Source organism: Myxocyprinus asiaticus, chromosome 15 (assembly GCF_019703515.2).
Source record: "Myxocyprinus asiaticus isolate MX2 ecotype Aquarium Trade chromosome 15, UBuf_Myxa_2, whole genome shotgun sequence".
Classification (NCBI taxonomy): domain Eukaryota; kingdom Metazoa; phylum Chordata; class Actinopteri; order Cypriniformes; family Catostomidae; genus Myxocyprinus; species Myxocyprinus asiaticus.
Genome location: NC_059358.1, coordinates 20546452 through 20562705, shown reverse-complemented (window position 1 = coordinate 20562705; position 16254 = coordinate 20546452). Strand labels below are relative to the sequence as shown.

At 37.3% G+C, this 16254-nt stretch overlaps 2 protein-coding genes across 10 annotated transcripts in view; both read right to left on the bottom strand.

Moving 5' to 3' along the window:
• Positions 1-2714, bottom strand: part of LOC127452572 (brevican core protein-like) — a 30729-nt gene extending 28015 nt beyond the window's left edge. For both annotated transcript variants that reach the window (XM_051718130.1, XM_051718131.1), the window contains exon 1: positions 1534-2714. In XM_051718130.1, the coding sequence (XP_051574090.1) occupies positions 1534-1538 (5 nt within the window). In that variant the 5' untranslated portion in view covers positions 1539-2714. The remainder of the gene's footprint in view (positions 1-1533) is intronic.
• A 375-nt stretch (positions 2715-3089) lies between these two features.
• LOC127452579 (interferon-stimulated 20 kDa exonuclease-like 2) lies at positions 3090-16220 on the bottom strand. Of its 8 annotated transcripts, none has more exons than XM_051718146.1 (5): positions 16136-16220; positions 8661-8762; positions 8008-8581; positions 7092-7292; positions 3090-6481 (listed from the first exon to the last, which is right to left on the bottom strand). In XM_051718146.1, exons 3-5 carry the CDS (start codon positions 8347-8349, stop codon positions 6371-6373), a joined length of 654 nt encoding a protein of 217 aa, XP_051574106.1. In that variant the 5' UTR covers positions 8350-8581; positions 8661-8762; positions 16136-16220; the 3' UTR covers positions 3090-6370. The 8 variants fall into 8 exon arrangements, with proteins under 8 accessions (XP_051574106.1, XP_051574105.1, XP_051574109.1 ...); XM_051718145.1 differs by having other exon boundaries at positions 8661-8806; positions 16136-16214; XM_051718149.1 differs by having other exon boundaries at positions 8699-8762; positions 16136-16182.
• Positions 16221-16254: the final 34 nt, after the last annotated feature.

Genomic DNA, 16254 nt, shown 5'->3' with positions numbered 1-16254 from the left:
CAGTTTTTCTTGGTTGTCGGTAGATAGGATGTTCTTCTTGGAGAATTTGCCACAGTTCTTCTATCTATTTCGGCTGTCTCAATTGCTTCTGTCTCTTCTTGTAATCCCAGACTGATTCAATATGCAGTGGGGGGCTCTGTGGTGACCATGCCATCTGTTGCAGGGCTCCCTGTTCTCCTATTCTATTCTATTCTATTTGCAAAAGAAATGTTTGGGAGTATAAAATGTATATTTCCTATTGACACACTAAAGCTGAAAATATAAATAACCACCTTAAGACAAATGCTTTTGTGAAGCATCTTATGTGCCTAAGACTTTTGCACAGTACTGTGTATAATATATATATATATATACATACACACACACACACACACACATACAGTTGTGCTCAAAAGTTTGCATACCCTGGCAGAAATTGTGAAATTTTGGCATTGATTTTGAAAATATGACAGATCATGCAACATCTTTTATTTAAGGATAGTGATCATATGAAGCCATTTATTATCACATAGTTGTTTGGCTCCTTTTTAAATCATAATGATAACAGAAATCACCCAAATGGCCCTGATCAAAAGTTTACATACCCTTGAATGTTTGGCCTTGTTACAGACACACAAGGTGACACACACAGGTTTAAATGGCAATTAAAGTTTACTTTCCCACACCGGTGGCTTTTAAATTGCAATTAGTGCCTGTGTATAAACAGTCAATGAGTTTGTTAGCTCTCACGTGGATGCACTGAGCAGGCTAGATACTGAGCCATGGGGAGCAGAAAAGAACTGTCAAAAAAAAAACCCATGTAACAAGGTAATAGAACTTTATAAAATAGAAAAGGATATAAACGATATCCTTGAAAATGTATCTAGCCTGCTCAGTGCATCCATTATTAGTTATTTTTATTAATTTTGCTATTGCTGCAGCAAATCCATTTAGCTTACTTGCACTCTGTATTTCATTATAGGAACAAGCTTTATAATACATGACACTTTATGTCAGAAACAGGTGGCTTCTCTTTGACAGAAGGCTCAGTCTGTGAAGAGTAAGCACTGTCCAACACTGACAAGCTTTCAAACACATTCTAAAATGAATTCTGACAAAAACAATCGGGGACTATTATAAGATGTCCTTCATCAACGAACAAATATTACCACATTTTAAATTAATACTGTTCCGTATAATCTTGGCATGCAAATGAACAAAGCATAACATTGAGCATTCGGCTGTAACAGATTAATGGCCAATCCAAAGAGAGGATGCCATATGAATATTCGGCACACAGTAGCCTAATGTCCTTCATTGCCTCTGTGTGTGCTGCACCGTGATCAAATTTAACGAAAACGTAGTTTGTTTGTTTGTTTGTTTTTTCGCAGCATATCACCTTTTATTCGACATTCATATTTCAAAAGTGGCAAATACCATTTAATTAGTGAATCTAAAATTTGAAACCAAAAATACAAGTCTGAAAAGTAGCATTTACTGATACGGAATCATTATTGTCGAATTGCTGTATCAATTTAAAGCCACATAGCCTACCCCATTCCGAATATTCAGGTGATATTTCTGTTGAAAAGTCTCTGTGAGATCTTGTCTAAGTCCGGCTCAGATGTAGATGATGGATGCTGTGTGCTCCGTCCAGAGAAGAGAGAGGGAGGATGACAGAGTGGAGGAATAAACGCGGCAGAATGATCTTTGATCAACCCACTCTCTTCAACCAACAGGGTACATTTTCCTATTTGGCCCTTGGCGCAATGAACAAAGTGGGACGGGACGGAGAAAAAGTTCAAATTACCAAAATTAGAACACAGAGAGACGAATAAAGTGAGTGATGCCACATCCACTTTTTATTAAAATGACATTCACACTTGAAATGTTTAGGGGTCGTTCACACACCGAACGCGAATTGCGTCCATCTACGCGTTTTCTCAATGTTCCGTATAAGGATTCTGCCTTTGCCAAGAGAAAATTAGGCACGACGTGCAGGTTTTGTTTTTATACTTAAAACGACCTATACAAATATGACTGGGATGGTCTTACACTGTGAAAGGGTAAACATCAACCCCTCCTGTCACTGTGAAATGTTTGGGAATCGTTTTACAACATGCATACAGTTCTTAAGGAAATATAGGCTACCTCTCACTTAATCTCTGGTTTATGTTTGAAGGAAGGATACATTTTGTATTAAGCAAGAGTCCAAGGGTGAATGCCACAATGAATGCTTCAATTCATTTATATTACAGCAATAAACCATTTGTTAAATGAGAATTAGGCTAAATGGTTATGTAAACATCAGTTCTGCAAGCATCTCATGTTAGATAATTAACATACTCAAGTCTAGATGTAAGCTATTGAACCCTATTACTTCTGCATGGTACAGACCTATACTTACACTTATCATTATTGGAAGCACAGCTGTGCTGCTCTCCCAACAAAGAGTAATTTGTGTAAATATTGGTAACCTCTAATGACCAGATACCACAGTAATGATGAGACAACAGCTCAGAGAAATTACCAGTTTGCAATGGCTAGATATGAGTCATTGCTGATTCACATCTGTAAATTTGAATCAGAGCCATTTGTGAGTCATGTTTGTGAAGTTGACCGCAGTTGGACATAACTGACCAGAGTCTAGCCTCCTGGTGAAACAGCAGCAATCCAACATGGAGACAGAGGGTTATTACTGTCTCGGAGGGAACATGGAGAGAGGCGGATGAATATGGCTTTGTAAGTCACATACTCTTTGACACTGTCAGGTACTAGAGGAATTTAACAAACCAACACAGCAGTCAAGAGACCATGCCTCACAAATCCTACAACTATGCTGTAGGTCTTTAATCTTTGAGTCTAAGCGGAAACAGATCTCATCCAAGTTTATTTAGAGGGCTATCACTTTGTAATACACATACAACCCACACATTTTGATAAATGGCCAACACAACATAACATTTTTTCTAGAAAATCCTGAAATCATTGTTTAAAGATAAGCATTTATAAGTCTGCTGTATCTGACACCTTCCTTGCATTAATCATCTATATACTGTAGGCCTGCAACTGTGCTGAATAACACACAGAATTTAACAAATGAAACAGTAAAAGTACTGATCTTTTTATTTAAAAAAAGAAAAAAGGCCAAAATTTATAGGGTGATCACAAACATCTGGCCATGCTAAATCAACCTATGAGCCTTAATTAGATGTAGGAGACAAAGTGAATTTGTCTTCAGACACAGATAACATCTAGAGCGCTCTCTTCATTATGTGTGTCAACACCAGACTAAAGGTTACATAAAGTTACAGTACATTATATATTGGTTCTTGCATTATGATAATCCTCTGGTAATGAGCAAGGGTACCTCTTTCTTTACCACAAGACTACCTCTGCCTGCCAACCACTGAGGATATAAAAACATGATCTATTTTACAGACATTACTACCATCCATATCCAAGCCACAACTGGGAAAATATGATGTCACACTGACTGTCGTCTCTCTACAGCATTAACCCTGATTTCATCCCAAACTTTTTCAGCCAAAATCTGTTGGATTTCATTAAACGACAAGTTATGGTCAGTCTTTTCTGTTCTGGCATAGTCCTGCTACGTCAGCAACACTAGATACTCCAGCAATAACACACTGAAGGTTTATCATGCATAACATTGCAAAGAATGAAAAAGTTATATTAAATGTATTCATTCAATGTTAATTTTAGAAATAGGCAAATCAGAGAGGTAAGAGATTGGTAAATTATTTATCCAAAATAATCATGATGTATATATATATATATATATATATATATATATATATATAAAACAACATGATCACAGGGAAAGTCAGCATGTTGTTTCCGAGAGTTCAGGTACCCTAGGATCGGCCAACATTATTCTGACTTTGTCTGACAAGCACCATCTCCTATCACACATTTCTGCATCGGCTCCAGTGTGTTACCTTCCCCTGTGGTGCGACCGGAAGCAGCATGGTAGACCCGGGTTCAGATCCCATGCAGAAAACAAGAAGTAATCATGTTCGGATAATCAGTGAACACAATTCGAAGGTTGCATTTTCCCTCTAACATTACATTTGTACTCCACTGCTGGTTAGGATTAGGGATAGTTTATAAAATATGCATTTCTCTTCACTGTATAACAGCCTGTACTTGCTTCTAGTGCCCCCCTGTGGACATTACACCCGCTTTGGCCACAGGGAACACTGTTTTGCATTTCAGTAAGCACAGACCAATTTCAGCAAAAAAAAAAAAAAAGTCAACCTACTGTTTTCACTGTGCGATCAGTCTGTTGAGAACATGGTAAAACAGCATTAAAATCTGTTCGAAATCAGATTTATTTTAATGCGATGTCCTATCTAAACGTAATTTTAATATGGCATAGTGATCGTAAGAATTGTGGACCCCTGCAGGTCATGTGTTCACATCTTTAGAAGAGGTAAAATCTAATTGATTATAACCAAACAACGTTTTCAACTAAATATGGAAAACTTTTTATGCGTTTTGGCTGCTCGTTTACATGACAATGCCATTTTGGGGCCTGAAAACGCAAACTTTTGAAAACGGGTTTCAAAGTGCAAGTTTTTGTAAACGATGCCCTTATCGTCTCCGTGTAAACATACAAAAACGCGAATTTGTGAAAACGATGACGTCATGCGCACGCATATTACATGTTCAGTCTATAGGCATGCGCGCGAGAACTTCAGAACAATGCGCGAGACATTCAAAATTACAATGGCGGACAACAGGACTGTGTTTGTGCTGCTCAAGATTTTGAGTTTATTGACGCTTCTCCAGCAAAGTGTAGATTTACTTCATCACTACTACGACCAGCGATCATTTCATTGTTTGTATTCACCGCTCTGTGAAAGAATGCTTATGTGCGCAGGCACGTAGTGTTTCTTTCAAAGTGACATCGCCAACTACTGGCCTGGCATGCATAATAAAGCGTTTTTAGTCGTTTTCACAGATCCGTGTGAACGGGGATCATTTTGACAACGTTGTCGTCTGTATGCAAAACTTTTCAAAGACGCAAAGGAAAAACCTTTCCTTTTTAGTACATCGTTGTCATGTAAACGTACCCTAAAATCTCAACGGAAAAGATGCTCAGAGGTAAGACTCTAATGTAAGATCTGGATTGTGTTCCACCATTCAGATCGAACCTTTCTGGTTCACTACTCACAGATTAATCTTAGTCTAAAACAAGCTTGTTTAACTCCTGGGAAACTGGTGGGCAAGGAAAATTTGTCTATTTCCCAAACATTACCAATGTGGTGCAACCAGATTTCTAAACACAGACTGACTGATTTTTGAGTGGGTTTGGAGGGAAAAGAGATTTGACTAATCTTAGGGATAGCAGTTGAGGCGCTGCTGTTTTAGAGTTAAATACAGAAGGAACTATAGTTCATGTGGTGGTGTTGAATTCACAATAGAAGAGAAATGCTGACTTGTTTTCTTCATCAGACATGAGAAATAAAGATGGGCGGAGAGCTTTTTTCCCCCTCTGCACTTATTGAAGACATTCTGAACAGAACTCAAGTGATCCATGAGAACAGCTGGCAAATTTTCCAATGTTTTTAGCAAATTAACTACTGTCTCAAAGTGACAAAAAGTTGATAAAAAAGAATCAATAAAATGAGTTAAAATATCATCACTTTTGTTGTATAGGAACTGAAGAACCCCATAGTGGATTTGAAACCCAACCACTGCAGCTGAGAGGTTCAAGTGTTACAAAAAGATAGTGGAGAGCTTCAAATCTTGTTTCTGAAAATACACTATATGGCCAAAAGTTTGTGGACACCCCCTTCTAATTAATGAATTTGGTTACTCCATTAAATCCAGTAAAGAAAAATCTTAATGTTTCTTTATGTAATGGCTTGGGCATTGTGTGCTTCCAAATTTGTGGCAGCTGTTTGGGGATAGCCCTTTTCTGTTCCAGCATGACAATGCCCCTGTGAACAAAGTGAGGTCCATAAAGAAATGGTTTACTGTGTCTGGCGTGGAAGAAATTGACTGGCCTGCACAAAGCCCAGACCTGAACCCCAATGATCACTTTTGGTGTGAACTGGAACAGCAACTGTAAGTCAGGCCCAATCGACCAACTTCAGTTCCTGACCTCACTGATAGCCTTGTGTCTGAATGAGAGTATAGTGGAAAGCCTTCCAAAAAGAGTGGAAGCTGTTATTACAGCAAAGGGGGAAACTGATGCCTAAGGTTTTGAAATCAAATGTTCATCAAGCACATATGGTGTCCACAAACTTTTGGCCATATAGTGTACTAATGATAGAAAAATAATAGGACTGGGGATGCATATGAAAATTATCCTGTTTCATACTGTTCTTTGATTCAAAGCTACATGATCCATTGCTTGTTTCTAGCAGACAGGCTGAGAAGCCAGTGTTTGCTCCCATTCTTCCTCCACTACTTTGTACAGTTCCATGGTGGCTTTGGCATCTTCCACTGATGAGTGGCCTCCCTTCCCTGTCTGAAAATATTGGAAGAGTTTTCAGTGGAAAAAATTGAAAGCCATGTTGTTATTTTTACTGTTATAAAAATAGCCTTCATCATAGACTCTGAAACTTACACTTGTCCCCTCTCTTTCTTAAAGGAATAGTACACCCAAAAATTTAAATTGTCATTTTTTCCCCTCAAACTCATGTCATAAGGATATATTTTAAAGAATGATGTAATTTAATTGCTTATTTCCATACAATACCAGCTGATAGTTTCTCACTTTAAAGCTTAAAAAACACCCAGAAGTGTCATAAAAGTTGGTCCAAGTCTCCTGAAGGCATCATTTAGTTTGATGAATAGACTGAAATTTAAGTGATTCACTCTCAAGTCAAATCATTAATTAACTCATGTATACAGCACTTTACTGCTTATACCGCATATAGTGAACAAACATCAGGTACGAGAACCATGATGGTAAATAAAGAGATTTATTTTTTGTGAAGTATTCCTTTATAATCTTAATCCTAGAATCCAAAAACTAGTTTTGAACTCCAGCTTTACCTCGTCTACTGTATGTTTGAGAACTAAACTCTAAAAAATATTCAGATGACTCAGTCATAGGCAAATGTATGTATACCCACTTGTATGTCCTTGTTGAAGAGAGCCTTGGTGAGCCTCTTCAAAGACGCAACTTCGTGCACAGGCAGTCCAGCTTTATGGTTTAGCAGTGGAATCCGTGAGGTATCTCGTGTTTGGCAGGCAGGATGGAAATATTTTAAGGCCTTGAAGTCATTTTGGATGGCATGGCCCACAATCACTTTTCCTGTCATTATCTTCACAATCTGTGTGCAAAGTGTATAATGGTGCTTAGATACACAACAAAATTCACTAGACCATTAAAATGTCAAAACTTAAATAAGGAAAACAATTTATTTTGAACACACACGATAGTGTGACTAGTTTAAAAAAAAAAAAAATATACAGAAAGACAAGATTTTGACACATTTCCATGAATCAATGGTACAGTTACTTTAAATGTTTATTATTATTATTATATTAGATTCTGTGATCTAATGAATCTAGGATTTTGATTCAGCAGATGTGAGAATCAGCAAATCCAGAAAAACCAAAGCCTGTCCACCTAAACTCTTAATACAAAGTCATTAGTGGGCTTTAGTGTCCCTGCAGTCAAACTGGAAGAGCATGGCACTTGCAAAGGTTAAATCAGGGGATCACTACTATTTAAAGGCATAGTTCATGCAAACATTTAAATTTCTGTCATCATTTACAAAAAAATAAAAATAATTATTGCATCTATTTTGCATACAATGGTGACTGTGGCTAACATTCTGCCAAACATGTCCTTTTGTGTTACACAGAACAGAGAAAGTCAAGCACGTTTGGAACAACAAAATGGTGAGTAACTGATATTTATAGGTGAACTAACCCTTTAACATATTTTTAACTTTTAACCTCGAATGCACTGTAATTCACCGTTGATAAAATTATCTGGCCTATGAATAAACATAATTTAAGTACAAACGCTATCTTTCATACCTCTTTCTGTGCCTGACTGAAGGGTGTGGCATTGCGTAGATCCTGCTTCCTGACACCACTCCAGCGTGTACGGAAATCCGTGACAAGGTTGATGGGTTTGATGAATTTATCATAAATGACATCACCGTTGTAGGAGACAATACTACAGCGGGCAAGCTCACTGATGCTCCCCTTCAGTCCTGTTCCCACCATCTCACAGTCCATTGCTAAGTATTTTAAAGGTCCAACAGTGCGGGGCGCCACCCTGTGCGTTTGTTTTCCCTGAGAAGTGCAGGCAGTGGATGAAACTGAAGATGAGGGTTTCTGGAAAAGTGTCTGTGTGGAACAGGAAGGCTCATTCATCCTATCAGGCACAGTGGTGGTAAACTGAGGAAAAATAGCACCTGGTTTCGATGGATCCCCTCCATTGATCTGCGTGTGCCTCTGCTTTTTTCTCTTTCTCTTACTGTTCTTTTCATTTCGCTTTTTGTTTTGTTTGTCTTTTAAAAAACCCTTTTGTTCCAGAAAACGTCTCCTTCCAAGAAAACGTTCGTGTTTGCCATTTCCTTTGGATTTACTCGATTTGCCTCCTTGACTGGGATCACAAATCAGGTTAAACATAAGCCCTGACATACTTGTACACCCACAAATGTTGACTCCAAATTAAATCTTACTTTTTAAATATCTGTTGTATTTATACTGTATTCGAGACCTTCAGTATTAGGTGTACTAAAATCAGGGCTTTAAAATGGGTGATTCCTCGATGTTCTTTCAGTCTTGAAGAGGAGAAAGAGAGAACAGTGAAAAAGAACTTAAAATCCTGTGAGGTGACAACAAAAAATCGTTTAGTTTTAATAGTTTGCCTTATAAAGATTCAATTTTAGGCCTAAACATTGAGTATAAAGGTTATCCAAGTAAACAGCTCTTTTACACCATGTGGAGTAAACAATAAACATCACAAGATGGGAAATGGCAGGTTCACAGTTTCACTGTTTTTTCTAATTATTTCTAACAGAAACTGAATAACTAAACCAAGTTACAATTTTTGAGTCTTTTAGATGTGATTAAAACAATGGACCCATTTCACAGACACGTTTCTGCCTTATTTATCAGCATAACTCTAGCAAATTAAATATGTATGTATGTGTGTGTGTGTGTGTGTGTGTGTGTGTGTACACAGTGCTGTGGAAAAGTATTTGCCCCCATCCTGATTTCTTCTGTTTTTGTGTATATCTCATACTAAATGGTTTAAAAAATCTAACATAAAACAAAGGCAATCGGACTAAACACAAAATACAGTTTTTAAATGATAATGTTATTTATTGAAGCAAAAAGTTATCTAATACCAACTGGACCTGTGTGAAAAAGTATAAGTAATAGCTACTAAATCCCCACATCTATGAAACTGCATTCATAATGGGGTTCAGCTGGACTAAACACACCCAGGCATGATTACTGCCAGCCCTGTTCAATCAAATCAACACCTAAATAGACCTTTTTCAGCAGCATGAAGTTGGCTAAAGGGCTCACCCAGTAGCACACTATACCAAGGTCGAAAGAAATTCCAGAAATGATGAGGAAAAAGGTGACTGAAATACATCAATCTGGGAACGTTACTAATCTATTTCAAAGGCTCTGGGATTCCAAAGAACCACAGTTAGCCCTTTTGCACCAAAACTGCGATGGTTCTCGTGCAGAGCCTGTGCTCCACTGATTCATGGCTGGGGCAATCTGGAGCCTATCATAAACCAGCCGTGCTTTTCCACTGACCTGAGAGCCAAATGGTGACGTAACGGGTTACTGTCTATGTGCTAGTTTCAAATGACTACCTCAAACATAAACAAACATGGCGCGTCACAGTGTGTTTGTATACAGCTTTTCCTCTTGTTTTTGAGGTCATATTTAAACATACGGATGAATGCAATCCAAATACAACCATCCATTGTTATTACAATGTTCAGCAAGATTGTCAGAGACGACATCTATGCTAACGACGATAGGTAATTACATTATATTGTATGAACTATGGCTTAACTTGCTAAGTTCTGTAAACTGTTACAGTGGAATCATTATTAACATTGGTGTAACAGATGGTTGTATTTGGATTTTTGCAATAGCATGTAATATTACTGATTGAGAATCCCACCGTTTTACTAAAGAGATCACTGCGATCTTCCAGTGAGTAGCTGGTCAAAAATCCCCTTACAGAACAAAATGATGCACAAAATAAGATGACAACAGTGCAAGAAAAGCTAACAAAGTTGGCAAATGTAACAACTTACTGAGATTAGCTGCAGAGGACACCGGCAATTCACTGTTCATCACGAGCGTTACCGGCTACATTCAATGCCTCGGTTAGTTAGCAGGCTGTCCACAGTCACTTTTGCTTATGTCCTTCTTATGGTCCCTGTACTCCCTTCAGTATTTTTCAATTAGTTTATGATTTGGTAAATTGTCCGACTGAAAGCGGCGTGCATTTCATGCTGTATTTTCATTTTTTTCTTTTGCGATCTCTCTAGTTTATCTCGGATCTTCGTAAATACCATATCGCACGTAGAGCACTTGTTTTGTCGTGTTATCTGAACACTTTTGATGTCTAATAATTTTGTGTGGTTTTTTTATTGTTGTTATAGAGCAAAGTACTCCTTGCTGCAGATGGTAGCTACAGTTGTTGTGTGGGAAAACTTAACCATGGTGACAAAACATTATCCCACCCTCCGTCCCCTGACATAATTGATTCCTGCGTTTTTGGCCCCGGAACGGCCTTTTCTGCTATGGAAATGCGCGGAACAGTTCGAGAATTTGCACCGGCCCAGGAACCCGCACCATGTCGGTGGAAAAGGGCTCAGGTACAGTAGTGAACCTTCCCAGAAGTGGCCGACCTTCCAAAATTTCTCCATGAGCACAGCGACTTATCCAGGAAGTCACAAAAAAGCCAAGGACAACATCCAAGGAACAGTAGGCCTCTCTCATATCAATAAAGGGTCACTGTTTGTGACTCCACTATCAGAAAGTCCCTGGCCAAAAATGCCATCCATGGAAGAGTGGAGAGGCAAAAACCACTGCTACCTCAGCAGAACATCAAGGCTCGTCTGAAATTTGCCAAAACATACCTTGATGATCCTCAAACCTTTTGGGAGAATGTTCTGTGGACTGATGAGTCAAAAGTGGAAATGTTTGGAAGACAGGGGGTCCCATTACATCTGGCATAAATCAAACACGGAAATCCATAAAAAGAAAATCATACCTACGGTAAAGCGTGGTGGTGGTAGTGTGATGGTGTGGGGATGCTTTGCTGCTTCAGGGCCAGGCCGACATGCAGCAATTTAGGGAAACATGAATTCTACTCTCTACCAGAAAATCCTAAAGGAGAACTTCCACTAATCAGTCCCTGAGTTGCTCAACCGCAACTGAATTATGCAGCAAGACAATGATCCAAAACATAGGAGTAAGTCCACCTCTAAATGGCTCAAAAGAAGCTAAATTAAAGTTTTGGAGCGGCCTAGCCCAAAGTCCTGACTTGAACCCGATTGAGATGCTGTGACAGGGCCTTAAACGGGCAGTTCATGCTCGAATACCCTCTAATGTGGCTAAAGTAAAGCAGTTCTGCAAAGAAGAGTGGGCCAAAATTCCACCACAGCATTGTGAAAGACTGATCTCCAGTTATCGGAATCGTTTGGTTGCAGTTATTTCTGCTAAAGGTGGTACAACCAGCTATTAAGTTTAAGGGCGCAGATAGATTTTCACATGGGTGATATAGGTGTTTGATTATTATTTTTATTTTTTTGCTTCAATAATAATTATTAAAAAATTAAAAAAATAAATAAATAATATATATATATATATATATATATATATATATATATATATATATATATATATATATATATACACATATACATACACATATACATACACACACACACACACACTACCGGTCAAAAGTTTTGAAACACTTGACTGAAATGTTTCTCATGATCTTAAAAATCTTTTGATCTGAAGGCGTATGCTTAAATGTTTGAAATTAGTTTAGACAAAAATATAATTGTGCCACCACATTAATTTATTTCATTATAAAACTAAAATTGAATAATAATAAATAAAAAATAAAAAAAACGTTTTTGAAATTGATGACTTGGACCAAATAATAAAGAAAAGCAGCCAATAAATGTTGTTGAGAAAATGTCAAGAGTACATGTCTGCAAATTCTAGGCAAAGGGTGACTACTTTGAAGATGCTAAAATATAACACAGTTTTGATTTATTTTGGATTCTGTTTAGTCACAACATAATTCCCATAGTTCCATTTATGTTATTCCATAGTTTTAATGACTTTACTATTATTCTAAAATGTGAAGAAAAAAAAATTATAATAAAGAATAAGTGTTTCAAAACTTTTGACCGGTAGTGTATATATATATTTTAAAACTGTATTTTGTGTTTACTCGTGTTGCCTTTGTTTTATGTTATATCTTGTTTGAAGATCTAAAACCATTTAGTGTGAAAAATACACAAAATAGAATCAGGAAGGCACAAATACTTTTTCACAGCACTGTATTTATGTATGTATATATCAGGTTTTCTGCAGGTTCGAAGGAATGGAATTTAAGACTTAAGACTTTTTAAGGCCAAATAAAAGAAAACTTTAAGACCACTTTTGCAATAATAATAAAAAAAACACATTAAATAATTAATTTGCTGGTAAATACAAAACCACTGAGACTACTTGGATGTCTCTGGATATGTTTTTTATATTTTATTGTGCATTTATATGTTTTCTTTCTTTTTTTTTTTTTCAATAAGTTAATACAACACTAAAACTAAATTAATTTATTAAGAATGCATGTAACAAAGTATGTAGCCTATATTCTCTTTAGTCACTTGCTTTCCAGCAAGACGTGACGCAATAGACCAATGCTTTGGCAATGTCACCGCTTATGTCAAACACAGAAGTGGTGGCAAAAACCATGTATAAAAAGTAAACTTTTATCGGTTTACGATGTTGAAAAATTATTCCGAGGGCTCTAGTTGACTGCTGTGGCTTCAAGCCATCAACAGAGCTGACTGGACTGAGATCATTTCAACTCACAACTTTGCAGCAAAAATTTATAGCGAACATGATTACATGCTTGTTATTAACTCATTTTATTATAGTAATTGTATCGCTAAGAATTTGTTTGTATTTATGATGGTTTTGTGTCATACTTTCGTTTAATCATCTAATCTGTCAAATCTAACACAACAGTCAGCGGGCTTTCTGCCAAAACTTACTGCGCATGCGCTGACATTTTTTAAAACAAGAGGATCATTCACAGTAGCGCCATGTTTGATTTTTAATGGGAATGGAAATGTAGTTGTGAGGGATAGACTTGCAGTCTCTTCAGTGGCATGCACGGTATAAATATGGCTCCAATATCTAATCTGATTTTCCACAACTCATGTTGTCTGGAGTTTTTTTGTCTACTGAGTGTTCTTGAAAAGAGTTTTTTCCTATGTTTTGTCTGCAGAATGATCCAAAAACACTTTAAACTGCAGTACAGCCCATTGAAGAGACTGTACGTGCATCCCTCACAGCCTCATTGTCATTCTCGTCAAAAATGTAATATGGCACTGCTGTGAATAAGGTCTATTCAGATAACTTTACCAAATACTTTAACAGGTAGTTAAAGGGCAGTTCATTTAAAAATGAAATTTATTAAATGAAATTTTGTTACCACTGGTCACCCTTGAGTCTCTATGAATTTTTCTCTGCCATGGAACAAAAAAGGAGATGTTAAGCTAAATGTTTAGTCTCAGTCACCATTCACTGTCACCGCATCTTGTTTTTCATTCAATGTAAGTGAATGGTGACAAACTCCCTAATATCTCCTTTTGATATCCACTGAAATACAGGTTTGCAACAGCATGAAGATAAATAAGTGATGACAATTTCAATTTTTGTGTGAAATATCTCAAGTAAAAGTCAAAACTCATCAGTTACCTTAAAAATGGCTGTTTAAAGTTGACAAGATGTATTGAAAATGTTAACAGATTAAATAATGAAAGAGAACTGTGCTGCATAATTAGTTATGATGTATTTTGAAAACAGACTGTATACTAAATATTAAATATAGATAATATATTTTCATAGTACGTATATTATTAATATTATAATTGTATATAATTATATTATTATTGTTTTGTATATAATTACAATTTGTTTTAATTGACTGATTCAGATGGCAGAGAAAATACCTGTATATGTCAGATCTAGAGAGATGGGGATGAGAGATATAACAGGTGTAACTGAAGCTGAGTAGTTCTGTTAGCTTTACAATTCTTGTCAAAGGTGATGTAAAATAAGGAAGCGCCACGATTTGAAAGGCGTCAAGACCGCTCCAACCCTGCGCGCTTGCAAATTGTCACTTTCACTGTGTTCATTTGGAAGGATTTGTCGGCCAAATACGTCATCGAGGCTGTCTCGTTTCAGAAAAGTGAGTAGGACACTTCAAATGCAGCCTTCGAATGTGACCTTCTTTCACAGGAATTCGGATGATGCATGAGGTGTATCCTTCGAGGGCACTCACAACCCACAATTCTTTGCTTCAACAGAAATGTTTAGGGGCAGTGGTAGCTCAGTGGTTAAGGCTCTGGGTTACTGATCAGAAGGTCGGGGGTTCAAGCCCCAGCACTGCCAAGATGCCACTGTTGGGCCCTTGAGCAAGGCCCTTGACCCTATCTGCTCCAGGGGTGCCATATCATGGCTGACCCTACACTCTGACCCCAGCTTAGCTGGGATATGTGAAAAAGAAGAATTTCACTGTATATGTGCAAATGTGTGATAAATAAAGAAAATTAAAAGTTAATTAATTAAAATGTTTTCTTTAAAAAAAGGGACAATTTGCCCTTAAATATGATGTTCAAACACAAATAATGTTAATTCCCAAGTTGAAGTACCTCAGTAGAGGGGTGCAGGGTATATAATATGTATAATTATATTAAAATATGATTAAAATAAAGTATTAGACTAAAAGTACACCTGTAAAATCTATTGTCTTTTCTCTTTACGTCTTTATAACTCTCCTAAAATGTACCTCATACATTCCCTTCCAAAGGGACTTTGTTCCGTTCTCACTCAAAGCGCTCGCGCTTGTTAAAGAGTGGCGTGCTGTCATAGCAACCATGTCCCGTTCCGTTCGTCCTCCTTGTTTAAAGGAGGACACTTGGTATACTGCAGCCTCCAAAGGACGCATCCTTCCAAACGAGACACAGCCGTTGACTGCTTTGTCGACTATAAACAGGAGCGATAGTGTTAGCGCATCTCTCGCTTACAGAGACGCAAAATAACGGCATTTGCATTTCTGAAGGTTTATACACGTGTATCATCGTAAGTTCAGTAAAAATGCGCTTCCCTGCGCGCGCTCACACTAAAGTCAAGCGTCAGCTGCTAAATGACGGATGCACGAGAGAGACGATTTTGAGTCACCCACATTCTGTTGTTTTAAGCGTCACCTCTATTCACACCCCAAAATTTAAGATCTCAGCAAACGAAATGTAAGACTTTTTGTGGCCTTAAATTTAAAAAAGTAAATGTAAGACTTATGGACCCGCGGAAACCCTATAATATATATATATATATATTATAATTAAAAATGTTGTGTAACTTTTTAACATTAGTGTTATATTACCCTAACCTTAATAATAATAATAATAATAATAATAATAACAGAAACAGTCACCACTGCTGCGATGGGATTTTTATTTATTTTTTATACAACTGCTTACATAAAAGTTGGCATCTTTCTCTCTTCTGACTGTCGTAATGCATCTCTCTATTTTTTATTTATTTTGTTCTCGTGGAAGTCGTGAAAATGTAGGAGTATGAGTAGATTTTTTTTTTCTTTAGCTGCTGGAGCAAATGGGAACGCAGAAATCATATTTGTTGTGGTCTCTACCCCACAATAGTTTCCTGCAGCGTTCCAAATGTGAAGAGAGTCCATAAGCTCGTTTACGTTAAATTCAATGTGATACAGCACTTTGTCATGATCGAGGGTACGTGACCTAGCCGATACAGATAAAAGAGTACTACACTGTTTATATATCCAAATAAATTGTCCATTTATTATATCATATATTTCCATAAAAACAATAAAAAAATGTCGAATACATACCATTACTGGCTGATATTTGATACTCTCTGGTTCAAGGCACGGGAACGCACGCCACATGCGTGAGCGTGCTTGGTGTACTTCCGGGTCAGAAGGCAACGCAGGCGGTGCGCTTGTGTACC